Here is a 27834-nt window from a genome sequence, read left to right on the forward strand (position 1 = left end):
CCAAATACAACATATACACAAGCACAAGTATGTACACACACACATGAATGCACACGCCTTTGGGGAAATAGCAACTTGTAATGAAATACACCCAGTCATTTCAAATAATTTTGCACTCATCCTTTACTGGCACAATTTGCATAAAATTATATAATGCCATCTTTAACAATGGCATGGGGGAAGGAGGAGGAATCTTCCTTTGTGAACAAAAAGTCACACCTGCTAGCTTTTCTGCAAGGCTCTGTTCTGGACTTTTCTGTTTGTCGACAGTAGATCTTCCGTCTTCCCCTTCTATCACCTTCAAACAAAGGATACTTAAGTCAGTTTTTTTTAACTAGGGAAAAGTGAAACCTCACAAGAGGAGTTAGGGTGTCCTTTTTTTTCACCACTTTAACTGAAATACTAGCTCTTACTCTCTAGCAATCACCTGAATTTGTAGCACAATTGAGTAGTGTAAAATCACATGCATTCTACAACCCCTTCTTTCTACTGTCCTTTTCTGAAGGCATCCCAGTGCTCTGTTGTGAAATAGCATAAAAGGTGAATGTTCTGAGCTTAATTCATTAGGCAGAACTTTTGGGGAGGGCCAATATACACATACTAAAACCTTGGTGTTTACACTCTACCAGTAGCTCTCAGTCTGCTGAACTGCAGATATCACTCATGCAAAGCTGTTTTTATGGTTTAGTGATGAGAAATTGTGCCTGCTGCCAAAGTAAGGTCACACTAAAGGTCATTACTGAAGAAAATTTCCTGCCAGGATAAAGGAGAGCAAATCTAAAAATAACCCAATGATTTATGATGGGTACCAAAACAATGAAGCACTTTCAACTGGTTAGCATACTTCAAAGATCATGTTGACATCCACAGGCAGAGTGATGCCAACAAATCGGTTGTGAGAAGATAAGGGTTTGAATGATGTCAGGCTTGATGAGATCAACTGCTGATTGTTGTGGTCAGGATCTGCCAGAGATGCACTGCTCACGTTTCGCCGAATGCTGATCCAGATAAAACATATTGATAAATTCAAGCAACTATCAATTCTAACTGTATTTGTGAACACTACACTTGGTAACAGGACACTTGTGTGGACAATAAAAGAAAACTGTTTGCATCACATCTTTCTTCTAAACTGTTGGACACCTACTAAGCATTTATAGCTTTTTCACATCCTGGATCGTGCATGGAGGCCACAAGGTCTTTACAGTAGTCCTAAAAGACAGGTCTGCATGAGAAACAAACTATATAACAAACTAGCCTTAAATAAAACCATAGTCCATCTACATATAGATGTCCTGTAATACCGAAGATATATAATTAAAGAAGATTATCATATATAAAATATCACATATCACATTAAATATCAGCCAGGTCGACACCAGATATCAACAGTTGCTCATGATGATACCAGGTTGTGTTAACTCACCAAAATTATTGTGCTGATGCTGACAACAACAGCACAACCATCACAAAGGCATCAATTTGGATGGCACTTTTACCCATGATTCTAACTGTAGACTGCTAAGGATGGATTAAGCAAAGTAGTTGCTAATTATCTCTTTGACAGTTAAAAAAGACACTCATTTTTTCAAGAAAAAAAAAATTTCTTTGAATAAATTCAAAATGAATCCAAAACTGCAGGAAGACGACCTGAGAATAGAAACAAATTTTTGGGTTTGTTTTTTTTTTAACCGGATCAACTAATATGAGAGCTTTTCTTCAGTCATATAAACAGAGCAACATTCGTGGCTCATTGTACTCTGCCAGCAAAGCCACAATCACAGAGGGTTAAAATAAATATTTCCTGTAAAACCATTATTATTATAATAATCATTTATAAAACGCATAATTATGCTCGTGAAGGAGATTACTCTCGATCCTTAAGACAAATTAGGACACATCAACATGATATAAAGGATGGAAAGAGAAACAAATATGTAGACAAGTAATAAAAGACAAACATAGAAGGCACAAAGACAAATCAGAATCAGGAAACAAACAGTAAGGGTAGAGAGTGTCATAAATCTGCAGAGGAAGATGAGCAGGCAGACTAGTCAATTGACTAGAATCAGAACTACTGAAACCTTTGCTGATGGGGGTAAGGAGTAATGCTCGCTATTACTCTGTGTGTTCTTATTTCTTGTGGAGAGTACAAACAATATGTATCAATATCTCAGCACTTTAAGGAGAGAATAGTTTATTGTATGCAATCCTAAGTCACAAGAGCAACATACCTGGCTTCTTCTATGTGGAATTTCAATAAAAGGAAACCTTGGTAATTACTAAAAACAAAAAAAATATACAAGATTAGAAAACAGAAAGAAAAAAACTTAATTCATTGCTTGCGTACCTTAGCCATATATTGCTGTCCACACTCGTGTCTGATTCCATACTAATGGTGCGCTTGATAAAGGATTCAGGCACACCCTCATGTAGTCTGCTCCCTTCTGTTTCAGCATCCGAATTGCTGTGAGCACGCTGTCTTCGAATGTGCCGAAGAGTAGCATAACCGAGCACATCACGGTACGTGGAGAAAACACTGCCCGGCAACGACTGCAATGACCCAATTGCTTGGGAGGCTGGGCGGCGATGCAGACTGGGGATACGAGTCAGTCTGTTGAGACGTCGTTGTGCTGCTGATGGATGAGCCAACTCCTGCATGGCAAGATGATTGTGACTGACCGAGCTAGATGTGGTGGTTATGTGCATCATGGCAGGTGTGGCAGAGAGTGTGCTGATAGAAGAAGAGGAAGGAATAGGGCTGAGAGAAGATAAAACTGCAGATGTCCCCTGTGCCATGTTGGACTCGCATGAGCTAACACCGCTGGTCGTGGAGTCAGTGTTGAAGCTGCTGGCTCGGCTCTTGCTGCGCTGCGAAATGTCGCTGCTGCTGTGGTCTTCCTTTTGAGCGGTCACCCCACCGCCACTGCTGCTGCTACCACTGCCACTCTCCCCTACACTTCCAATATGAAAAATAGCTTCTTTGCTTTTGTTATCACAGATTTCTGAGGTAGCTGGCTCATCGACTGAGTCAGCGAGTTGTATCACTGGTGAAGCCACAAGTTCACATGTTTGGTATGAAGAGCTGTTCTGATTCCAACTAGAGTCTTCTACAGAAACCACCTCCTGAAATCTCATATCTATATTCTGTGGTAATATTACACTGTTTTGCCCTTGTTTTGTATGTATACTGCATGCTCGTTCATAAGCTTGCTTTGATAACTGCCCCAAAGGTAAGCAATGCTTACCAATGTGTCGTTCAGAAAACGACCTTGTGTGTTCTGATGGAAAATTCTGAAGAGAGAGAGACTCGCCTGGTAAAGTTGTACTCCTTGGCATATTCAGTTCATGTTCCATCACTGATGAAAAAAGGCTGTTGTTGTTGTTGTTCTCTTTGCCAGAGCATGTGTGCTCAGACCTGACAGCAATGGACAGGCCACTGTCAGACACTATCTCAGCCTCACGAGCAGGATCACCATTGTGATCCAGCCGAACATTCTCTTCTTTGATGAAGGACAGATGAGTGGACCCATGAGAGGACATCCGCCCCACCTCAACTGGCATGCTGCTGGATTTTGACAGACGAATGGCCTCTCCAAATGACTCGGGAGTCAAGCCTTGGTAATCCAACACAGGCCAGGCCTCTGCTCGAGTACGGCACTGTGATTCCCATCCATATTCCACAAGTATATCAGTACCTCGTCGATTGGAGGCCACAAGTCCCAACACATAGAAAGCAGTTCTGCAACAAAATCCTTAAATAAAATAAAGATGGTTCTATATTGCATACTCTAGAAATCTAGGCATAAAACTGCTGGCAGACAATGGCTTTTCAAAATGTTAAGTATTATGAAACAACCAGTTCACTCAACCATGTGGCACTGCATGTAATGCATGTCTCAAACTCTAGGTCTTATTTTAAGTGTTCACTTGCTATCCTCCTTAAGAAAGCAGAATGGAGTAGCAGTATTCTGATGATCTGCTGCGCATTAGGTTTGGGAATCTCTTGCTCACCCTCTGATGGAGAAAACACCACATTCTTCAGCCAGTCGAATGAGCTCAGGAACCACATTCTCCTCCTCCAAAACACTTACACCATAGGCTGAGGATCCTATGTGTCCCTAAAATAAAAGACATTAGCATTAGTTGATATTCTACAAAACTAAGAATGTCATTAAGATATTCTTAATAGTTATGCATAAGATGTTCTGTAATGACTCAGGACACTGAATGTGTAGATGCTCAAGCTTATGCAAGCACAGAAAAAGTACAAGCAGTTCAGGAATGAACAGATAGACACATTGCACCATGCAAACAAACTAATGCCTTCACACTGGCAGATGGGTGATGATAATTTGGCTTACAAGAATATTTCAATATACCTGGAAATAAGCTATAAAAATTCAATTATCATTATTGTGATCACGCAAAAGGGATCTTAAACTCTTATGGCATATCTCTGATTTTGCTGTTAAATCTCTCTCTCACACACACACAGCCCTGATTTTAGAGTAACAAGCAAACTGTAATTTCTGCAAAAGCTCACCACAGCCCACAATGCAGTCTTTAACTTCAAGATGTCTGAGTCTTCTCGCAGTTCTAGAGACCGAATGACTGAGAAATATTCATGTATGCCACCCTGGTCAAAAGAGTAAAGGAAACAGAAATTGCAATAATCAAGGCATATCCTTCTTGCATGTCTAGCCTTAACAGTTCTATAAAAAGTTTAAAAAAGGTGGGAGGTGTAAAGGTTGCCTCCTAAAAGTTTTGTGTTACTAGGGAACAATGTGTTAGAAACAACACTTTTCTTGAGGCCAGTTTTTTTTGTTTTTGTTTTTTTTGATGGGAGTGCCCACCTCTTTTCCCCCTCATTGCTTTACCTTCCCCAAACCTCTATGAAGTCTGGCATCCATTCCTGACAGGTGGTTGGACTCGGGGGACATTTGTTATGCCACATGGGTATCGAGTCAGTGCACCTCCAAATTCAGAAACAAGTGCTCCAACCCTTTAGCTATCGACTTCCCCTAATGCTGTTTTACTAGCCCAAGATATCCATAAGACAAACAAACAAACCTGGCAATTGCAGACAGACAAGCAAAACATTTGGAAGCAATATTGATGTGGGCAGACTTTAAGGTTAACCCCAAAGGAAGAGGAGCTGGTTAGATGTATAACACTTGGTCAGTTTGAAAACTATCTAATCATTAACATCAATCCTAGATGGTTGGTTTCAAGCCAGTGCATAAAATGTAATCAATTAACTTTACAGTGCACCACCACATGCTATGTATTTTTGTGGGTGTGTGGTCTCATTGATTCTCAAATTATGCACCCCTCAGCAGATGCCTGGAATAACGTCTGAAACAAATCCAATCAACTACCCGCCTTTCTTCAGACTCACCTCTTTCTTCAGCAGCTCCAAGCCTTCCTCATGCTGTACCAGCTGTCCATAAAGGTGTGTTGGTAGAAAGACATCTTTCTTGGGACCTCTGCAACAAACAAGCAATGTCCACATTTATGAGTGCATTGAAAACAGTTCAAGGTAGAGGGGAGCATTTGAAACCACTTCAAAAGCAAGGAAAGAGTCGCTGGTGCACACAGCATAGTGCAGGGAATGTGAAGTCAGAGTGTATCAGCCAAAAAAAGAAGTGGTTAGGATGGAGGGTGAGGCAGAAAGATAATCAGGGATGGCACGACAGTCCAGTCTGTGATACAGTCGGTGATAAGCAGTCTTTGAAATAAGCAAAACTGGGGTTGATGTCATCAGTTTTATGTACCTGGAGAACCAGACAGGCAACGGCATTCTGAATACCTTGAAGCTTGTGGTGTAACCACCAGAACACCACCTAAAAGTTGCAGTTAGACAACTAGCTTGACAGTGACATCAGTATTTTGACAGCAGCAGAAAGTGGAGAAGCATCAGAGGTGAAAGAAAATAAAAATTTTCACCAAAAAGATGCGAGGCTTAAACATTTAAGCAACAGGATTTGCAATATTTTCTTGTACTAAATTCAAATGAAAGATGGTAACTGTATGGAAACTGTCATGAAAATAGGTTTCAAGGCAGAAATTAAAACTATTTAATAATAACAACAATAAATGTGATTTATATCGTGCATAATCATGCTCACAAAAGAGCATGCTCTCAGTGCTTAAGACAAACAGGAGACTTTTTGAGAACCAAGTAGAACTAAAGCATATGCATATAATGTTAAACGACATATATGGCCACGTGTGTTTCATTGTTTTCACACACATGACGTGCACATTGAAGTCATACAATGTCTTTGATAGTTCACAATATTGACAAATGACCAACTTTATTAATCCCAATGTAAAATTATAATTTAGGAAGCGTGTTCTGTTACAAAGTTAAAAAAAAAAAACCTGCTAGTCACAATATAAGGCGAGTGGTGCATCATAGAAAAACAGTGGAGCATAGGGCCGCAACCACACCCCGCCATCAGACCCGGTTCTGGGCGTCCCTTTCCAATTGGGACCATGTCATTCCAGCTGCCTCCGCCTCACTGTGGACTGATCTCCTCCACGTCTGTCTGGGTCTCCCAACCCTGCGCCTCCCCTGTGGGTTCCAGCCCAAGGCTTGTCTTGTTAAATTGTCGGCTGGCTTTTGCAAGATGCCCCATCTCTGCTTCTTGATGCCTTGGCTGGCAGGTTTTTGGTTGGTTCTCTCCCACAGGTCTGTACTGGAGATCTTCTAGGGCTGTCTGATGTTGAGGATGTGGCGCAGACATCTGCTGATGAATGTCTGTATCTTGTTGGTGATGGCATTTGTCACATGCCATGTCTCAGATCCATACAGAAGGACTGATTTTACATTTGTGCTAAAGATGCGGATCTTGGTGTGTAGGGATAAAGCCTTGGAGTTCCAGATAGGTCATAGGGTGTGGAATGCAAATGTCTATATTTAATTCCATAAAATTCTTGTCACATCAACATACAAAATTTGATAAAGCACTGCTATAATCTAGCTTATGCCCCTGTGAGTCAACAATGGACAAGATAGCTTCTCTCATTAGTACTTCTTGCAGCCGTCTGTATACACTTGTACATGATATTGAATAGGGGTAACAGACAACAAACTTGTAGAGATCCAATGCTTCTTATAACAATATCAAATATGACCATTTACAAAAACTCTCTGCTGTAAACAAGTAAAACATCCAATACCCACCAAAACCTAACACTGTTCCTCTTTTTTTTTAAAATCCAGTGATGGATGTTTGCATTGGTCTTCATGTTTATGCAGAGTTTTCTTGCCATTAGTTTCATAGCATTTTTCTGGAAATTAAAAAATGTATCTTAGCTTTAATGCAGTTAAAAAAGAAACCTACTCCATATTGTCTCTAAAAGCAGACTAAACTTTGATCATGAATTTTTTTAGCACTGGTGGTGTTAGACATCTTTTTTCTGTTTCTGCACTCTTTTTCCTTGTGCTTTCCTGGCCTCAATAAAGATGTATATGCACAGAAAATAAAACCATAGCAGACTATTGTTTATGTCTTTTTCTTCTATGGTTAAGTTTTATTTAAAATTAGATATATGTTTGTTGGTGACAAATAGAGATATACTGAAGTTGACGTATCGTACAGATCAGAAAGTAATTCATTTAATTCTTGATATTACTTTTGAATTCACCCCACTCCCCTACCTAACTGAACAGTAAAAGAAGACAATTTTGTGTCGAATAAATGAAATGAAACAAGGTTATTAACAAGCGTCACCATATTAAATGGCAATTCATGATTCACTATCGTCATAATCAGTGAAGTATTATCAATATTTAAGAATGAGACCAAAGGAATCTGGTAGCGATAATTCAGTTCTCTGAAAAGGATAAAACAAACTATTCAGCATGTTTGATTTTAATGAGTAAGAAAATTGCACTACATGTCCTAAAATCTTAAAAACAAACTATAATAGTTTTTGGAGCCATTAAAAAAATGAATGTCCAAGGAACACAGTCTTTATCAAAGTTTCGGTATTCTTGTGCATTTTATCAATACCAAAAATATAGTTATGATTTACATTTCACAATATGTTATTCCACTAAAAACTTTATTAATAATACCCAATTCTCAGAAATAATCAAGGGAAATATACCAACTTGTTGTGCAGCACATACTAAGTTTTGCCACAAACATCGATCTTAGGAAGCCAAATTTCAAATTTTCTTTCTGCAGCATCTTCTTTAAGAAGCCATTCACACCTCAATTTATTACAGTATTTTCAGTATCATTAACTTTGAGAGCTGCGGAAAAGTCTTCTTTGTTAAACATTCGCATTTTGGATGACATCCTCGTGTTTTACACCAAGCCAGCAACTAAAGCTATATCATAACAAGGCATCCAGCCCTGTAAATAGGTGCCACAGGCGGAGAAAGAACAGCATGCCCAAGACAACAGCTGAACCCAGGACAGTCAACCTTCACTGCATTCGTGATAGGTGTTAACCGTTGCACTATTGAACCGCCCGCAAAATCAAATCTTTGCAGCAACATCTGTTTCCACAAGGGACACAATAGTGATACCAATTACCACTGGCATATGGTATCATTCATGATACGATGAATAACTCTATAATTCACAGTCCCTTGCCCTGTAAAAAATTTTGATTTTACTTTCCGTCTCAGTTCCATCTAAGATTTTTTCTCAGGACACAAATCCGCCCCCAAAACTGAGAACTCCCACCCCTGCTTCAGTCATCCGGTCTTAGATGTGTCACCACAGAGTGCCTGATGGAAGAAAGAATCCTATAAATCTCTGTCAGTGAAGAGCTAGCATATAAATGTATGTTGCAAGCCAAGGTGAGATGGTGGAGGTCATGACCTTCAATAACCAGGGTCTGCATGTAAATAGTGAAGAGGACAGGGCCCAGGACAGAATCTGAGGAATGACACAAAGCGCTGGGAAAGGCTGTGCACAATGGGAACGAATGACAACAGTCTGAGATCAGTGACAGAGATAGCTCTTGAACCAGTAACATCTCTAAAATATGCTATCAATGCCTCTCATATTTATCACAACACAGTGCTCTAATTCAGGTACAACAGCATACAGTACATCAATATAGCATGTACATTAAGGGAGCACCAGTACACAACTTACTTCAGCATGGAACGCCTCATGAACATGCCACGGTTTGGCTTCTCATATGTAGTTAGTGCTTCGTTCAGCATCTCCTCCACAATGTGAACATACCGAGTGTTGTAGGTCTGAAAGAACAGTACTTTGCTAAAAGAAATTATGTTGGACAGTATGATTCACACAGCATAATGCTGACTGTTGACAGTGTGAGACAACCTTGCTGCTCATATAGGATTATGCCGATGGTGCATAACTATTAACCTTATCACTTCTATGATAGCATAGAACAATCTCCAGATAAATAATTTATAGCATCATTACAATAAGTTTGATAAAGCTTTGGTACAACTGGAATGCTTAAACTCCATGCAATGAAGAAAAGAAAAACCTTAACTTAATCAAGATTTTATTTAAATCAATGAATTGGTTGTTCAACAACTTTTATTAGCTTTTCCCAATAAGAATACTGAATGATCAGAAAAACAACACCCCCCCCACCCATCCAATATATGTCCCTATCTACCATGGCAGAAATTTACATCTGAAAGCACATTCATGCACGCACACACACACAATCCCACTTCCCCAACAATGTTTTAAATAAAATTAGGCACACACAAAAAGGCTATATATGTATTTACAAATTCTCTTTTCCCAAAAAAACCAAACTAACAACAAATCCTTTACACAATGATTACCTTCCGCCACTTTTCAAGTTCACCAGTGAGAAAATTCGCATCTCGTAGTGTTCGAAAACCAGATGGAAGAGATAAAAAGCGGCACAGAAGCAAAACACCACGCTCACCTAGGTGGAGCAGTGAGGGCCTGAGCCGTATTAACTGTTGAAGGTTGACCTGCAAAAAAAAAAATAGTGACAAAACAAACATACAAAGCACATTAATGAATGAATAATAATCCACAAATATTTAACAACAGTTTCCTTTGTTTTGCAATGCAAGAACCATTCTGCAAAATAAGTGTGTAATATGTAATTATACCTATCATCTATCAAAATAATTTTATTCAGCAGAAAATCTCAAGATAATTCTTAAGGTTTATATAAGTCTTATAAAAATCCTAAACTTAATATTTGTTTCTGTTGCTGTCATATTCAATAATGGCACAGAACTGTTTGAGTTCTTGCCTCTATATCGCAGGCTTCATCCAAGATGGTAAGGGCAGCCATGGCAACAGATTTGCTCTGGTCATACAGCTGCGTCACTAGAAGCTCTAAGCCCCATGTGTTGAAACCCTGCATCCCAGAACGAAGAAGCACACGCAGAAGTCTTGTGGCATACAGGCGGCAGTTCTACAAAAAAATCAATGTCAGACATGCTTATTTGTCAAGCTTTCTTTAAATGGTGAAGGGAAAATCAATTTTCAGCCTATCCAGATTCATTATCTGACAGCTTTAAAAAATCCTGCAGCTTAATCTTTCACCTTTCTGATCCACGTTCCCATATATTTTCACCACTTTCACTACCAATATGTGAAAATTTTTTTTTTTTAATTTTACTGATAGCAAAATATCCAAAGCTGTATGCGTTTAAATAAAAGAAGTGAGGTAAACACAACAGAATAAAATAAAACACAGTGCTTGCCTCAGGTGTAGATGTCAGAGCTTTGGACAACACAGCCTGTGCTGAACCATGACAACTGTAGCTGAGAGAAGACACTATCAGCTTGACATACATCTCCTGTGCCATGGGCGACATGATCTCCAGCAGACTGAAACGAAATTGGGAGGGAGCTGTTCTCTGTTTCTGAAATAATCTTTTATATGAATAAGAAAGAGTGAAGGAGTACAGGGAGGGTGTGTGCCGACAACATCCTCATTCCTATAATATTTCCTACGTCAGGTATCAGCTGACTAACAAGTATGATGGTTCTTTTCCATCTTAATGAGGCCTCTTCCAGCATACAGATCTTCTCTCAGGCAAAACAAAAAAAAAAAAAAGAAGAGAGAATGATGAAAGACCTTTGCTGTAAAAAAAAAAAAAAGAGAAAAAATTGATGTCAATAGACAGAAGTGAACCAGTATGTGAGAGCTGGGAGTTCTTCCAAATGGCCACAAACTGTATGGATGGTTAGTGTTTAAATTTGTGCCAGCAAATAGGCTCTATGACAGTGAAATACACTGTACAGAGTTTCTCTCTCTAGACCCTGCTTGCCAATAAGGAGAGGAGAATCCAAGTATCTGAGAACATAAAACCAATGACTGTACAAAATATGGTCACCACACTCATAGAAAACCAGGAACCCCTAGTTGCAAGTGTCAAGTGGGTTAAGCTGGTCTGGTCTGGTCATGTGATCAGGCACAACACTGTCGAAAAAAGATACCTTGGAGGGCGATCCCAGTGGCCAGAGAAAGATCTGGCTTATGAACATGAAGGAGTAGGCAGGATGCTCTGTGCAAGACCTGCTCACTATCACCCAAGACAGACTTAGCAGCAGGCCTTGTCAGCTGCCGTCTATCCATGCTCTCCCCAGTGATTGGTTCCAATCAAGGGACGAAGGAATGAATGACTCTAAATACACTGTTATACTTTTGTAGATAACAATGGAAGAAGTCATCCATTACCTCTGAAAGACTCCTGTCTTTTCCAAGTGGACTGTACCATTCCTGGTAGTAGAAAAGCATCCCAAAAAGAGAAAGTAGTACTGGCTAAGGGTGTCATAGATGCTGTTTGCTCCAAACACTGACTCTGGTACAGCTCGTTGGGTTGATACCTAAGAAAAGTCAAACCAACAGCACTTCACTATTGGCATTGTTGTTCTTTAACATATCCATTCACAATGCAACCACAGATAAGTTACTCTTGTTTGAAACAAACATGAATTAAATTTTTTTTAAATGATTACACAAAACAGGAGTCCAGGAAGTTTATATGGAATAACCAAAGCAGATTAATTCATCTTAAATTCTACTGATGTTCTACATCATCTTCTAACAACAGAGAAAAAAAAAATTAGAGTCAACCCTTAGCATTCATGGGTTTCTATAGCATGGGTTTCACAAACGCTGTTTTGCTAATTGTAGCTTTGCCTTCAATGTTTCAATAGGAAAATCACAGACATCTGGATACTTGAAATCGTAAAATATCTATTTCATCATACATAGCGTATGGTTTATTTTTTGACAGTTAAATAGGGTTTGAAGTATTAAGATTCAAGCTCTGGATAGGGTAGAGAGAATTCAAGTTATTCATGGATATTTCACATTTGCAGGGTCCAGAATCCTTCAACTCTTTAAATACTAAAGGTCAATTGCAGATTCATTCATACACAATCCCATGTTTTTAATAGGCTGATGTCACACTCTGACAGTGTCAAGACAGTACATCAATGTCAGAATTGACACACAAGCTAGCTGGCAAATGTAATTCATTCTTCAAAATGTGCTGCTTGCAAGTCAAGTTACCTCTGTCAAGCATTGGGCAATGTCTATCAAAAGTTCTGTGATCATCTTTTGGGTCTCCTCCTGAAACAGAGTGCATTGGATCCACTGTGGCATCATCACCAGGTGACCTATTCAAAAAAGTGTCTCTACTGCTATTTCCAGTGACACCATCAGTATATGGTGCTACTATCATTATTATATGGCATTATCACTATATGACATCATCACTACATTAAATAAGTCGTTAACTACTTCAGGATTTACTGGTGGGTCATTTTTTTCTATTTTATTTCATCAGGTATTTTTGTTCTTATAATATGTTCCAATCTTACCACTATGATGTACACTCAGAGTCATTCCGGTCTACTGTGAACATGAAAGCAGAAGGTAGTGAATGAATTCAGCAGATAATAATTTAACTAAAACCCAAAGTATATCTCAAGCCAGGTACCCAGAAGAATGGTGCAGACAGAAACGTTAATAAAAAATGACAAGGGAGAACACTGCCCCACAATCAAGAATCCTGTTTTAAAAAAAAAAAAAAAAAGGCAAGAAACCTGCCTTTTTTTTTTGTTTTGTTTTGTCAAATGTGACATTTTACTTTTCCAATTCTTCCACAGGTAGAAACACTGGAAATAATACGGGTGCACATCATAAAGCGGTAGTGGAAAAAACTCAAAGATTTATAAATAGTGCTAAAAATTGATTGGATATGAGGTGTCACACATGCAGCTTAGCAACTAGTTTGTTTTTGCCTTTTTGTTGGGGTTTTTTTTTTTTTGGGGGGGTTAATTGGTTCTAGTCAGGTAGGAAGGAACTATGCAACTGCACGACCAAATATATGCACAAACCTGTGACACACTGACAAGGAACTCAACAAAGTAGCAGCCCACAAGACATATTTTATGGCCCAGTTCAGAATTGATTTTCATGTGAGAAAACAAATGGTTGGTGGGCTTGAAGAAGAAAAGTAACCGCCGCAAAAATCTGAAAAATAACAGAGTATCAACCTAACATTATTATAGCCTGTGTTTATGAACATAGTATGGGGGGAAAAAAAGCAGTTGTCAACCAGGAAAGTTGAACATGAATTCAACCATAGTTGGTCTTTTTATATCAGAAACAAGAGAGAGAGAAAAATGTTTTAAAATAAGAACTTAGTTTAGATGATACAGAAATAATTTAAAACTGAAAACTTCCACCTTAAATGATTACCAGTCAATTATTAATGGTATTAGAATGTTCTTAAGCATTTATTTTGCAATATACTTTTTGGGCTCTTCTTGCACTTTTATTAATTGTCTGTAGCTGTTTAGGTAGATCTACTCTAAAAAAAAAATTATAACAAATATACAACTGAACAATCAACTAAAAATGTTCTCTCTCACAAATACACATATACCTTAAATAATAGTTTAAAGTCAAAAGCGACACATGAAAGTCAAAAGAGACCTCTTGATTCTACCCACACCATGGTGGGAAGAATGCATGGTTGCTATGGTTTACTTTATCAGATAAGAAGAAAGATAACTGCAAAAAAAACACAAAACCAATAATGAATACCACTAGGGACTGAGACTTAAAAAAGAAATCTCAGAAATGCACAGTACATTCATGCACATATTTCCCCATGAGCAAATTTTGTTTCAGACATAAGTACGCCACGTCCCAATATCTTACCTGACATAAGTCTGGTCCTCAAGCTTTCTCAATCTTTCATCTGGCCACTACAAGTATGGAAAAAGTATCATGTGAATAGTTTTTACAAGAGTTTCTAGGGGAATAACAGCATACATCAATGTAACAGTGAACAAAAAAGAACAGTAACATTTGAGATTATGATAAAAATAGCTCAAAAAACTTGCTTACAACCTTATTAAAAAGCTCCCTATTTCACAAAATATAAGCCATGGATAAATGTCCAAGGTTGTCTAAGTCAGAGATAATTTCTACAGTTGGAGTCATGGATCAACCAGTACTTTTGCCATGTAAATCTGTATGTGCACACACAAACACATTCTGTATAATGTGTCATTCATTTCCAAAGGTCACCATGAATGGTTGTGCATCAAATTTACTTACGAACATATTTTAAAGTCAACATCAGTAAAAGTTTGTATCGGACTTTGTCCCTCTTTTTTCCTGGCTAACATCATACATGTATTCATATACAAATATATAGACAAGGGCAGAATGAAGAAACTACATCATATCATTAAAACACAGCATACAATAATGGCAGAATGAAGAAAGCCCACCATACCTTAAGAATACAACATATCAGATCCCACTGCCACTTGGCGTTTTCTTTTGTCTGTAACACCAAACTGTCTCGCAGAACGCGCTGTATGTGCTCATCATTTTGCATCTGGATGTGGAAATTCAAGTTATACAGACAGCTACCACAACAACATAAAACTTAGAATATACCCAAAGCATATGCAGGACAGACCCTGTAGTGGCAGGCGGGTCATCATGTCTATAGCACAGCAAGTGAAAGGCAGAGCCCTATCATCTTCTTCTGCTGACTTTCATCCTTTCCTAATAGATTACATATTATTTTACTACTGGATGGACAGAGGTCATTTTATAATGACAGTCCCAGCATCATCTTGTGACTAGTGACCTTTTGCAGTGTTAAGCAAACTACATTATTATAAAGATTACTAACTAACGTGTCAAGTTCATGTAGAATTAAGACAATTTCTAACTGCCTTTTTAGTGATTGGTCAATCAATCTGGAAACAATCAAAAGTGGGAACATTTTCTGAATAAGTGAAGTCTCTAAAACATTTTATAAGCAAAGTAATTTCCATAATTCCAAAAGAGTGAAGAAGATTTTTTCAAATATGCTCTAATAATCTAGGAAAGAAGCAATTACTGACCTGAAAAAGGTCAAAAGCAAAATAAGATAGCTCTCAGCTTACTTTTTTAAAGTAGTATTCTGACAGTTTTTCCCTTTGCAGGTGCCAGCGACGACTGGAGATCTCCATAAACTTGCCAGAAAAATGAAGCAACTGGTCTAGAAAAAGGCTACAGGGCACAAACCCTCGTTTCTTCATGGTGTGAAATGAGCTGAGATGTTGCATGGCCACAGAAGCTCGTCTACAAAAATATTTAAAATAAGTTAAGTAAAAATTTTTTTTTAAAGTTAAGCTTTTATAAGCTTCTAAATTCCAAAAAGCCAATGAGTTATTAAAAGTTTCAAACACTAATTTATGCATTGCCAAAGAGCAAACTATTTTTTAATGATAATAAGTTGCCATCCCTTCAACCCAGTACCAGTTGTCATAGATTTTAAAAGCTTGCAACTGCTACTTTTTCAACAGATTATTAACAGACCAGAATCTATTTACAAATTCATGCAACTGCAATGAATTAAAAAGACAAAAAAATTGTAAGAAATAAAAATTTTAAACAAAACCCTGCTTACTGTTGCTTGATGTCAGAGGTGTTGTGCATAGAAGCCAGGGACAGGAGAGAAGGCAGACAGTGACTGTGACTGCAGCACTCGGATGGCAGTAATGCATTGGCCTGCACATAGCAGAAGAGCCAACATGCACACAAAAAATATCACCACCACCACCACCACCACCAAAATGACCACCAACATAGACTGGCAGACAGTGAAGTAATATTTTGCATTTCAAGTAAAATTTTGAATGCCAAAAGACAATGGGAACTTCCTTGTAATCTTACAGACCAGGGTCAGTTTATCTATTGCATTGTCAGAAAAGTGATGAAGCTGCCATAAATATCTCTTACCACTCATAAATGGTCTTTTGACGATCAGACTGTGCTCCATTACTAGCTATGACTATGTTCTTTTGATGATCATGCATATATATGCACTTATGTACATGCATAAATCCCAAACATAAAAAAAATCTTTTGAAGTGAAGTTTCACATTTTAACATTATTTTCCTCCTTTTGGCATGACTTAGCTCAACACTATCACATCTTCTTCGAGAGGCAGTAGCCATTATCACAAGGAACTTTATCAACTTTTCTCAACTGTTCCTATTACTTCACAAGACTTTGCTCAGTTCAGAAAGAACAATGCCACAAAACACCTCTCAAGCTACTTACCACATACAGCAGTTCACCCAAGAGAATGACTGCTCGCACAAATAGAGCTCCCTCACTTGTTGTGATCACTTCTATCAATGCCTGCAACATTACACAAAAATTCTAGTGATGCTTCTGCTTACTTATGATACCAATAAACATTAGCTTCCCTAATACAAAAAGAAATGGTGACAAATATTTAGTGTCATCAGAGAGTGATGTTCTTTTCATTTTTCTTTCTATGTGTTGATCTGCTTTGTCATGGACAGATGACATGGCATGCCTGTTTTAATGCATTTGAAAAGTTGTGTGACTGCACCAGCATGTTGCAGACAGGGGTGGGGAAATTGCGTTTTAAGCTAGGCCAGCAACTAAGGCTATAGCATGGCTTTTGCTAAGCAAGAAAGTACACTGACTCCACTTCATACCTCTAGTACTCCAGCACTGATCCAGGCACTCAATAGAAGAGCGAGGTGGTTGTCTATCAGATTAGGTCTGAAATAAAATCATACCAGACACTAAGAACTTGTGGACAGCAGAGAAATGTCTGTAGGCAAAAAAAGAAAAATCCTCTTTTTTTTCATTTTAAACAAGTTTACACTACTGACCTGGTAGCTGCACAATGAGGCAGAAGTGATCGACCTTCCTCTGCCACAAAACCTTCAGACAGTTTCCAAGAATCTTTCATTTCACATGGGTCTGAAAAAGACAAATATCTTCAGGACATGCTTCAATCTCATTTTCTTGCTTATCCCTTAGAATCCTACAGAACTGCATAGCTAATACCACCACAGCTAACACAATGGTGAAAAACACACACACGTGCACAAGAACAAGTATTTTACTCATAGAAAAGAGCATGATGCTGAATTGCATGTAATCCACAAATGACTAAAAGGCTACTTTCTTGAGACTAAGTACAAGTATGAACAATTATTAATGCAACAAGACATAGGACAGGAACATAAGATGTATAACATTTGTGTTAGAAATATTCTTTGCAAATCCAAGATGGAATTTCTGCCTTATAAGAATCATACAAATATGACTGTGCACTCACCTACACTCAGCAAGGCTGCATGAAAGTCATCTGTCCAGTCCGGAAGTGGCAAGCGAAACAAATCTGATATTAATTCCAGAATATATTTCTGAAATTTAAAAAAAAACAGTAAATCAATTAAGCACATCAAATCCATAATCATAACCAACAGTCACAAATTTAAACATTTCAAAATCATTCTTAGTGCCATTCACCTTTCAGCCAACAATACACCACCACTGTGACATTTCCAAGCAAATATGAAATAGCTAAACTAGTGAGTTTTCCAAGCCTTAAATTCTCTATTAAAGCAAAGCCTTTATCACAAAGAAAACTCAGGTATTTAGTTTAAAAAGAACAGTTAACTCTGACATGCATCTAACAGGAAAAACTGCAGCAAAAATTATCAATAAACATTTTGCACAGACATTGGTCTTTGACTGCATTTTCAGCCACCACTAACAAAAAAGGGAAAGAGTACAAGGGTAAAAATAGCTTACAAAACTAAAACACTGCAATAGGAAACATAAGTGCATTGGTTGTAGATGAAAGATGAAGTCATATTGATTAATCAACAAAGTTATGCTTATGTATCAATGAAGAACTGTACCACATGCTTTTAAGTCAATTTGCAATTGTAATTTGAAAATGTATTTATGCTCCGTACTTATTACTGTACTCACCCTTATCTCGATATATGGTAAATAAAGAATTCCAATCAAAGACTGCAAACCTGATCCTTCAGGGTGGCACAAGCGTATAAGGCCTGGAACCCATTTAATTAACAGATCAGAAATAGAACAGATATGAAATATTGGGAAGGCATAACATTGTTTAATGATTATCTCCTTTATTTCATTAATCTGCTAAAAAAAAAAAAAGTGGCTGCTTTTTTTTTTTAAAAATTGGGGCTAGTTCAGTACAAAGATGCTGCTTTGCATACCTGGCCAAGATTGCATCAATGTGATGGCAGCCATTTTGCTGGCAATGAACCTCGTTTCGCGGTCATCACTGGCTCACAACAGACAAAAAAAAATATTAAAAGTATGCCTCATTCAATTCTCTTTCTTTGATAATATTTACCATAACCATAGTTGTTGCCAAGGTCTTTATTTCAGCAACAGACTCTGATCATTAAGCACACACAAAAGGTTATCTGTAACAATACAGAGGAAAAAGTGGTATTACCTTCTAGTTTGATCAGATGACTCACCACTGTAGCGAAAATGGCTATCTGTTAGTGGTGCCAGAAGTTGCTAAACAAACAAGAAACATTTAAAGAGGATTGAAAATACTTTGAAACCATATCAATCACAAAAAGGAACTAAACTATTTTATTGGAAAACATCCTAACAACTGCTGACTGATGATGAGTTTGGAAAAGACATCAACTATTATATCTAACACACAACCCCTCAACCATCAACATCCAAAATAACCAGAAGTCGAATCATAACATCAATGAAATATTAGGATAATTAACACATGCTTTCAGGACTCCCCATCAGCTTTAGCCAAAAATAAAGAACAAAAAAAAAGGGGGGGGGAGAGAATACTACAGTCATTTACAAGTTTTAGCTGGAAAGATTGAAAACAGTTGACTACTTCCATAATAAGCACCTCACTGTCAAGGTTTTCTGGTATCTTTCTTGAGAAGCAGATAGCCGATAGGTTAAAGAACTGGAGCTTGTACCAAAAGGCACTCCAGTCGCTCCCGTGTGACAGTAAACTTCCCCCAGTCAACCCAGCTGTTAGGAATGGATATCTGACTCCACAGAGGGTTAGAAAAGGTATGGTAGCAAGGGAGAGGAGATGGGCCTCTAGAAAAGTGACATGTCTATAACAAACTACTCTCTAACAACCTCAAAAAGGTTAGGAAATATGTACCTTTTATCTTTCTTGTTGTATAAACTGCTTACCTCCAGATCAGTGTTGGCTCGAATGTACACACGGCTGCGAGGATGATTCATAAGATAGAGAACAGTGCAGGTCAAGGACTCATTAAGACGTGGAAACTGATGACAATCTAGAATGTTCCATAGTAACGTGCTGATCCCACCACACTTTGATACCAGATCCACATTGCGGAAAGCTGTTGGAAATATTTTATGGCTCCATCTGTAAATTAGTAATCCTCTGTGTGCTTCTCTGAAGCTTTTATCAGCTCAAATTATGCTTAACAAGATCATAATGAAAGTGCTACTCTCTTGATTTAAAAATATGCACATTATGCAAGCACTATTTCATTTATTCAGTGAAAAGAAACATATCAACAGATGAAAATCTTGTCAGAGCAAAATCTAAAGGATTCAAATAACAGCATGCCATGTTAAAGAACCAGAAACTCTGAACACTCTGAAAATATTACTGGTAGTGAAGATAGTAAAGTGCTGGACAGAAGAGAGTATCACCCACCTTTAGAGTGCTTTGACTGCACAGACAGGCAGGTTTTTTATAATTCCAGTGACAACCTAGATGACTTGGCTGATGTTGTGTCTTCCTACATTACTTTCTGTGTTGACACAGTCATACCTTCCAAAGAAGGTATGTTGTCATCTTTCCTAATACAGTCGGACCTCAATAAGTTGAACTCAAAGGGACGCGAAAAAAAAATTCGACTTACGGAGTTTTCGAGTTAGGGAAAATGGTGTAATAGGCGCAGGTATTTGGCCGTGAACTAACAATTAATATGATATAGGGAGGTTTTCGACTTAGGGAAGGTCGACTTATCGAGGTCCGATATTAAACCATGACTAACGAAGGAACTGAAATCGGTACTGAACAATATGAAAAGTATATTTTATGCTGGAACTGTACATGAACAAAAACAAATTTCACACATTGTGCCTGTCCAAAACATCACTAGGCCCAGTCAACCCAACGATTTTGGACCAGTCACTCTCATATCAATTATCATGAAATCACTTGTGAAAATTGTAAGGAACAAGGTTAAGACTGCTGTTGCGCAATATCTTGAATGGCTGGAGTTTGTCTGAAGAGATGGAAGAGGTGTTGAATTAGTTAAACTGTTTATACTAAATACACTGAATAAACATCTGCATAAACCCAGAGTTTATGCCAGGCTTCTCTTTACTGATTTTTCTTCTGCTTTTAACACTGCAACCTCGCTTGTTGGCAGAGTCTAGTTTCAGACTTCCATCTATCCCACCAACTAACTCTCTGAATCCTGGACTTTTTAACAAACAGGCGGCAGAGTTTCCATCAACAGTCTTCTCTCTGATCCTGTTATGACCTTTACAGGTTCCCCTCAAGGCTGCTGCTTGTCTCCACTGCTGTTTATACTGTATACTAATAGTTGCTGAAGCACTACGAACAGGAACTTTCTTACAAAATTTTCTGATAACTCTGCCTTGCTGTCACTTTTATATGATAGTGAACATGTTTACAGTGGTACTCTTCCTGACTATGTACACTGGTGTGATGAGCAGGTGCTTGCGTGAATGCCTCAAAGTCTAAGAAAATGATCTTCAACTTTCAGATGAACAAGACTAAGGCAGTCGTCAGTACTATCCATGACGATACCATTGAGATAGTCAACTCATAAATTATTTAGGTAACAAGCTTAAATGGGACATCAACACCGACACAATCCTCCATAAGAGTCAACAATGGTTGTACCTCCTATGGAAACTCAAATCTTTCTCTGTCAGCTGTCATCCTCACTCGGTTCTATCGGTCCTTCGTTGAAAGTCTCATCATTTTTTCTTTCATCTCTTGGTTTAACAGCCTCTCCCTAGGGAACAAGAACAGTCTTGTCTTCCTTGTTGTATGTGTTCCAAGATCACCGGAATCAGGCAAAGGGACTTTTGAAATCAACAAATCCTTAAGAAGGCATCCTGCATCCTTTTTCTAATCATGTATTGGCATGTGAGTTTTCACTCTTGCAGTCTGGCAGTACTTGATATCTGTCTGCAGGACCAAACTTCATCACAATTCATTTATTCCACATGCCATTTACTTGATAAACTCTACTGGTCGTGATCTTGTACTAGCCTGAGGTGACCTAAGGTCACCAACTGCAGTTGCCGGGAATGTGTCAGAGAGAGAAATTATTTCAACATATGTATGTTGCTAGTATGAGTATTATCTGAAATTGCCCTTGTGGATAAATAAAATTGTATTGTACACTGTAAAAGATGGAACACAGACATGACCTTTAAAACAATGGGGATAAAAATAAACTGATGAGGATTGCTAGAAATGTACCTACCTATCTCGCAGAGTGTTGCCAAACACACCCTGACAAACTGGTCCCTCTCACTAGCACCATTGTTACCAATAGCAACAATGGAAAAAAGCAAGGAACGAGGCAGTTTTTCAGGTGCAACAGTGTTCAACTGCCGTATCAGCTTGATGGCATGAATGCGTTCAATCTCGTTGTCAAGGCAGACATCTAGACTCCTGCAAACCAAAAATCTGTACTAAAGGATCAGTTGTGTGGTGTCCTAAATAGCAAAGTTACAATCTTATAGCATTTTCTTTTCTCTTCTCTTTCTTCATCCAATTTATGACAGATATTTTGAAAGACTATACTAAGGGACATTTAAACATTCACCCATCTTCAACTGATTACCTCAATATAACCACATTCAACAAAATTAGTTCTCAAACAATCTCTTAAGAGCTAAACAAACTTATTCACATGCAATAAGTTAAGACGTGATAATTTTAGTAAATGTGAATCACAAATTCATTTCAGCAGTTTCAGTGCTTGCTGCTAGCTGTGCTGTTAAAGAAAAAAAAAAGCCTCACCTCATAACCAAATAGTCCATACGCAATGCTAGAAAGGAGCTGAGCATGTCATCTGCCTGTAGCAAGTGCCGCAACACCCGTAAAGTGGCTGCTCGGACTTCTTTTGCCTCATGCAGCAAACCAATCTGAAGACTTATCGACAAATTGAAAGCATCAAGACCAGTTGTGTGTACTTGCTTTTTTTTAAATTTTCATTTTCTTGTCAAGAAGTGTAAATTCCAACCAGCAACATTCAAATTTAGGAAACATGATGATTAACTAGTTGAAATCTTTAGTTTGTAATTGTATTAGATCAATATAGTTACCTGCTTCACCAAGAAAGAATACAAAAATTGCAACACTCTCAAGCATGGAAATAAACTACGGCTACAAAGTCATGTTAGTGTGGTGTGACAATATTCTGAGTACAAGTAGGCAATCATGAATTATGGTGTTCCGATTTCTACTGGCTTCAGTTAGCATGCTATTAAACAGAAGTATTTCAGTGTATTTACCAAGCTAGGATCTCTATGCTGCCAACTCCAAGTCCCCGCTCCTCTGCCTGTTTGTGAATGAGTTTTACAAAACTGTTCAAGTACGCAAGCTTTCGAGCTTTGCTGACACCATGTTGCACCACCACATGAGTCAGGATCTCTTTCACATTTTCTGCAGGGTCTAATGCGAAAAGTGCAAGACAGTGAGTAACACCAATAAGCTCTAGAAAATAGATTTCAAAGTTCAAAAATTAACTTCAAACTCTTTAATTCCTGCACCCCCTTAAAAAACACAAAAGAATCAACTCAAATACCTTTATACCTTTGCTTGTGCATTTTACCCTCAAGTCTCTTCCAGTCTTGTTTTACAGGGTTGGCTGCTTTGCCATGATATATGGCCTTAGTTGCTGGCTTGGCATAAAACACCAATATCTCTCCCTGCCCATCCACTCGTTAAGTGTAGCATACCCTTCTTTATTGCTTTAAGAAATGTGGAACCTACATTAATCTGAATATGGATTGAAGCTTAGGCAAACCAGCCATAATGGAAATTGTTATTCCCCACAACCTGGTGATTAGTGAACTCATCTTTGAAGTAGGTTTCAGGTCAACTAAGGTCTCAGACTGGAAACACCCCTCTCCCACCTACTAAGTAAAACTGTATAACCTATTTGTCTGGAAAGGTAATGGTGCCAAAGGAGACAACATGAACCACTCTGATCACTGTTCCCAAGGCCCTAAAATATGAGTTCTTTCATCACTTTGTTAGTTTTCAACAATGTAAACAATATAGTTTGACTGTGGTTTTTTAATTTTGAGTTTCGTAGTATGGCTGTGGGTTTATTTCATTCTAATTTCTTAATGATTAATTCCGACTTCTAATTCACATGTCGGCTAGAATGTCTGAACTAATCTGAAAAATCGTTAACAACTTCTAAATAAATGAACGGCACTCTAGAATTCTTCGCACCCATCCACTATCGATGTTTTGTTAGATACAGAAAAATAAACAATACAACAAAACTACTTCAATTTAAAAATTATGTGACTTTTTTTTAACTTATTCGTGTGCATTTTGATTCCTTTGTAAAAGAGCAATCCGAAGAAAATGACTGTCACTGATGACTGAAAATATATTAGGAAAAGAGGAAGACCCTCACCTCTATCAAATTTCAATCGCACAACTTCTTCTCCGCTTTCATGCCGTACTGCAATGCAGAGAAAAAAAACCGATTTTAACATCAATGACATTATGTTATAAGAATACATTCGTATGCATTCCGGAAATTACAGATATTTACCTCGAATTCTTCTAACATAACCCCGGCCTTGGTTAGCCACGGCCGCCATGTTTAGAAAACTGCCAAATCGCTTTGAGGTATGTCGCAAAAATGGTAATGTCAACACTTTCTGTTTAGTACGCTATATTACAATAGTTGATTTAATACTGATTCCTTCTGAAAAACTTGAAGACTTCTTTCTTTACTTTTGAGATTCACATTTCGTCTGGTTTGCATCAGCTATGGCGTCTCGTGCAGCAGACGATGTCGAGCCAAAATTCGAAAAAGTTTTGGAAGGATTACAAGGTGCAGAAGGTCCCGTGTTTGATAAAAACGGGAACTTTTTCATGGTAGCACCAGATACAGGGGAGATATATAATGTAAATCTGCAGGAGAAAAGGGTTTGTAAATTTTAATATTTGTTAGAGAAATGTCACTTGTCAAAGTTTCACCACGCCCACACTGCGAGATAAACAAATAGAGAGTTGCAATAGTCGAATCAGGACAATACAAATGCCGATATATAAATCTTGCGCAATTGAAGAAAAATGGATTAAAAAGTAAAGGAATACAATACACAAAATCTTTATTAATCCTTTTCAGGAAATAGTTTGTGTCTGCCAATATATGACATAAAACTTCAACACAGGCTAAACAGAACATAAAGTCTCAACGTTTATTTTGTCGCAAAATTTATAGTCAGTGTTATATAAATACACACATGGAAAGGATACCAAATAGCTTGTAAATCTAAATCTTCATAAATAGTAATCATATATGATATTACCATACAATTTCACAGCTAAGTGATGTGAAATGTATATACTTGGCTTGATGTCAGAATATATTAAAATATACCCATGGTATCAAACAAGATATAAATACATTGTCATTGGGTACATGCACATGTGCACGCACACACAAAATCAATGGCACTATATATTGCTCAGTATGTTGCAGGCAATTCTTCTTTGTAAGCCAAAAATAGAAGATGCAGGCGTTCCAGCAGGATGCCAGTGTGACAAGGAAGGCAACATTTATGTTGCAGACATGCGACTTGGTATTTTGAAGGTCACACAATCTGGATATTTTACACAGGTTGTTAACAGGGTTCTAACATCTCCCATTTCACCACTGAAATTTGTTTTGGGGTGACCCACACACATACTCTCTTCACCTTTTTCTTTCTTCCCATTTGTATATCCATTTTTTTTTCCATTTGCATATCCATTGTTTCTGCTTGGATGTTGTATCCATGTGCCTTTTTCTGTGAGAGGGAGAGAGAGAAGAGAGAAAAAGAAAAGAAAAGAGATAGATAAAGAAACAGTGGTGAATTGGGACTTAAAACAGATTTCTTAAATTAAAAGCTTTTGTCACAAGAATCGTTCATATTGCAATTTTTATTTCACCCTCCAGATTTAGAGAAGCAAATTTTAATATAATTTTAAAATCTATTAGTTTTATGTGCACAATTGCATTCTGTATTATTAGAAATAATTAAATCAGTTTTAAGCTATTCTACATGTTTCACAAGTCCTGTGATTTTTATAGAACAATTACACTTTTTTAACAGCTGGCGAAGATAGACAATGAAGGCAGAATAATGCAAGGATGTAATGACTGCATATTTGATTATGAAGGAAATCTTTGGATCACAGCTCCTGCTGGAGAAATTGCTCCCAGCCAATACAGACGATCAATGGAGGCAAGTAGAGTTGCACAGTTGCAAATATTTACACTTTAAATTTAGTGTTCAAAATCATGCAGATACAAATTCTTTAAAACACATATCAAGTAGCAAGAAGTATAACATTTTATAGCTGGCAAAGAAAATGGCTTCCAACTGTAACATGCAATAATTCTTGTACAGTGATTTTCATACTCTATTTTGGTGGTCTTTTGCATATTTTATGTGCAGGAACCCTTTGGATCTTTATACTGCTTGACAAATGAAGAAGTTATTCGCATTGATACTGGTATTTTCTTTCCCAATGGCATTGCTGTGAAGCACAATGCATCTGGAAAGGCGGAAATGCTTATTGTAGCAGAGACACCAACTAAGCTTCTGTGGGCTTATGACATTGATGGCCCAGGGAGAGTAAAAAACAAGAGAAAGTGGGCAACACTTCCAGGTATATTGCTTGCACATGCATATTGTTACTATTTAAATTATTGTTATAAATTATTGTATTGTAAATTGTGGTTATATAACACTATGTCAGGTGATTGATGACACAAGATTAGACTTTTTGCTAACATGGATGCCAAGAGGTGCTGTTTAATTTTTATAAGAATATGATTTTTATCATGACTATTTGAAATTAAGAAATTCAATATATTTTATAAATTCAAGGACCTTCGTAGATACTTTTTTTTTAAATCTTCCTTTGACATTAATTGACTATAGCAAAGTATAAAATGGCTACCAAATACCAAATAATTAAAATCAGAATTAACAGAAAGGCATCATTTCCAGTACCAAATGACAATTTTCAAAATTTCTGAAGATTAAATGTTGTCAGTTTTGTCTCAGCCTCAAACCTATGAAAATATATCTCCTTGCTGTCAAGCAGCAAATATTTTTCAGGATCAAAAACCACTAAGGAGGTTGCAAGATTTTTTTTTTAAACTAGAAAAGAGTGGAAAGTATAGCATAAAAATCTGAGGGTTAATGGTCTACCGTCAAAAAAAAAAAAACTCATGCAATGCTGCTTCTGTTTTGTTTGCTGTTTTCACTTTTAGGTGAATTGGAGGGAGGGGCAGATGGAATGGACTTTGATGATGCTGGCAGTCTTCTTGTTGCCCACTGGGGGTCAGGGGTCATTGAAGTCTTTCCTCCAGAAGGTGGTACTCCTACAAGGAGAATTAAATGTCCCTTCCAACACCCCAGCAATCTACATTTCAAACCCAATTCAAACATAGTCTATGTGACAGAACACGACTTCCATGGTTTATGGAAGTTTGATTGGTTGACTTGTGGACAAAAACAGTTTTGTGAAACATAGTGTCCCATGCTTATTGAAATAATGGCTTTTGACTAAGAAAAAAGTGCATCTAAAGATCATTAGTGCTAGACTTATGAGAGTGGTAGCCAATCACATTTCACAGATCTTTAACGTTCTATAGGTGGTGGGTTAACACACACACACAAAATCCAGGATTCTTGACTTGTTCTGATTCGGAATTAGTTAAATAGGGTGGATTCTCCCTTCACCCACTCCTCCATTTCTTCTCAAAAATAAGTCCTCAGAGCCATAGATTAATCAAACAAGACCAGTCCTTTTTAAACTGAGGCAGACCTGGCATTCAGAAGAAATGAAATTCCTTTAATAATTCTTCTAAAATGCTGTCTAATCCTCTTTTAACTAGCATAAGCACTTTATACGTTGGCTGATCATCAGCATGTCAGTATGTGCTGAGTGCATGAATTTTGCAGTATTTGGTGCTTTACATTCCATTTTATATAGCTTTATGATTTTTAGGTTTCAATATATGAATTTGTGTAATTTGGAAAGAATGATTTTGAAATCAGAATTACAGATTATATAGATATATTGATAAATAAAATTTATTTTATGCCAGTACGTTTAGGTTGGGTAGTCTATTTTCGCTACATGTGTAGAACGAATCCTGTTATTTCATTCACTCGCATATCTCTGAGCTAAAGCCTTTGTGCAATAGACACATGCCCACCAA

General features: G+C 37.6%; 2 protein-coding genes across 5 annotated transcripts in view; one reads left to right on the forward strand and one right to left on the reverse strand.

The window, feature by feature from the left end:
- Positions 1 to 24263, reverse strand: part of LOC112556422 (rapamycin-insensitive companion of mTOR-like) — a 44848-nt gene extending 20585 nt beyond the window's left edge. Inside the window, exons 1-30 of one of the 2 annotated variants that reach the window (XR_003097730.1) lie at positions 24160 to 24263; positions 24019 to 24066; positions 22880 to 23039; positions 22386 to 22517; positions 21844 to 22034; positions 19532 to 19704; positions 18801 to 18868; positions 18556 to 18623; positions 18296 to 18378; positions 17634 to 17721; positions 17182 to 17272; positions 17002 to 17068; positions 16595 to 16675; positions 15938 to 16038; positions 15432 to 15609; positions 14768 to 14872; positions 14185 to 14231; positions 13356 to 13491; positions 12526 to 12585; positions 11686 to 11834; positions 10706 to 10832; positions 10249 to 10413; positions 9803 to 9958; positions 9126 to 9232; positions 5402 to 5489; positions 4547 to 4639; positions 4015 to 4121; positions 2351 to 3742; positions 845 to 998; positions 220 to 298 (exon numbers count right to left, since the gene is read on the reverse strand). Coding sequence is in view for 1 of the 2 variants with exons in the window: in XM_025225411.1 (XP_025081196.1) it covers positions 220 to 298; positions 845 to 998; positions 2351 to 3742; positions 4015 to 4121; positions 4547 to 4639; positions 5402 to 5489; positions 9126 to 9232; positions 9803 to 9958; positions 10249 to 10413; positions 10706 to 10832; positions 11686 to 11834; positions 12526 to 12585; positions 13356 to 13491; positions 14185 to 14231; positions 14768 to 14872; positions 15432 to 15609; positions 15938 to 16038; positions 16595 to 16675; positions 17002 to 17068; positions 17182 to 17272; positions 17634 to 17721; positions 18296 to 18378; positions 18556 to 18623; positions 18801 to 18868; positions 19532 to 19704; positions 21844 to 22034; positions 22386 to 22517; positions 22880 to 23039; positions 24019 to 24066; positions 24160 to 24208 (4543 nt within the window). In the remaining variant the exon portion in view is untranslated. The remainder of the gene's footprint in view (positions 1 to 219; positions 299 to 844; positions 999 to 2350; positions 3743 to 4014; positions 4122 to 4546; positions 4640 to 5401; positions 5490 to 9125; positions 9233 to 9802; positions 9959 to 10248; positions 10414 to 10705; positions 10833 to 11685; positions 11835 to 12525; positions 12586 to 13355; positions 13492 to 14184; positions 14232 to 14767; positions 14873 to 15431; positions 15610 to 15937; positions 16039 to 16594; positions 16676 to 17001; positions 17069 to 17181; positions 17273 to 17633; positions 17722 to 18295; positions 18379 to 18555; positions 18624 to 18800; positions 18869 to 19531; positions 19705 to 21843; positions 22035 to 22385; positions 22518 to 22879; positions 23040 to 24018; positions 24067 to 24159) is intronic. The other variant, XM_025225411.1, reaches the window with a different exon arrangement.
- Positions 24181 to 27722, forward strand: LOC112556423 (diisopropyl-fluorophosphatase-like). 3 transcript variants are annotated; one of them, XM_025225412.1, is made up of 6 exons: positions 24181 to 24252; positions 24379 to 24539; positions 25099 to 25236; positions 25712 to 25843; positions 26057 to 26270; positions 26881 to 27722. In XM_025225412.1, the coding sequence occupies exons 1-6, from the start codon at positions 24207 to 24209 to the stop codon at positions 27141 to 27143; spliced, it is 954 nt and encodes a 317-aa protein (XP_025081197.1). In that variant the 5' UTR covers positions 24181 to 24206; the 3' UTR covers positions 27144 to 27722. The 3 variants fall into 3 exon arrangements, with proteins under 3 accessions (XP_025081197.1, XP_025081198.1, XP_025081200.1); XM_025225413.1 differs by having other exon boundaries at positions 24218 to 24252; positions 24352 to 24539; XM_025225415.1 differs by having other exon boundaries at positions 24220 to 24236.
- The last annotated feature ends 112 nt before the right edge of the window (positions 27723 to 27834 follow it).

The sequence above is a fragment of the Pomacea canaliculata genome, linkage group LG2 (assembly GCF_003073045.1).
Source record: "Pomacea canaliculata isolate SZHN2017 linkage group LG2, ASM307304v1, whole genome shotgun sequence".
Lineage (NCBI taxonomy): Eukaryota > Metazoa > Mollusca > Gastropoda > Architaenioglossa > Ampullariidae > Pomacea > Pomacea canaliculata.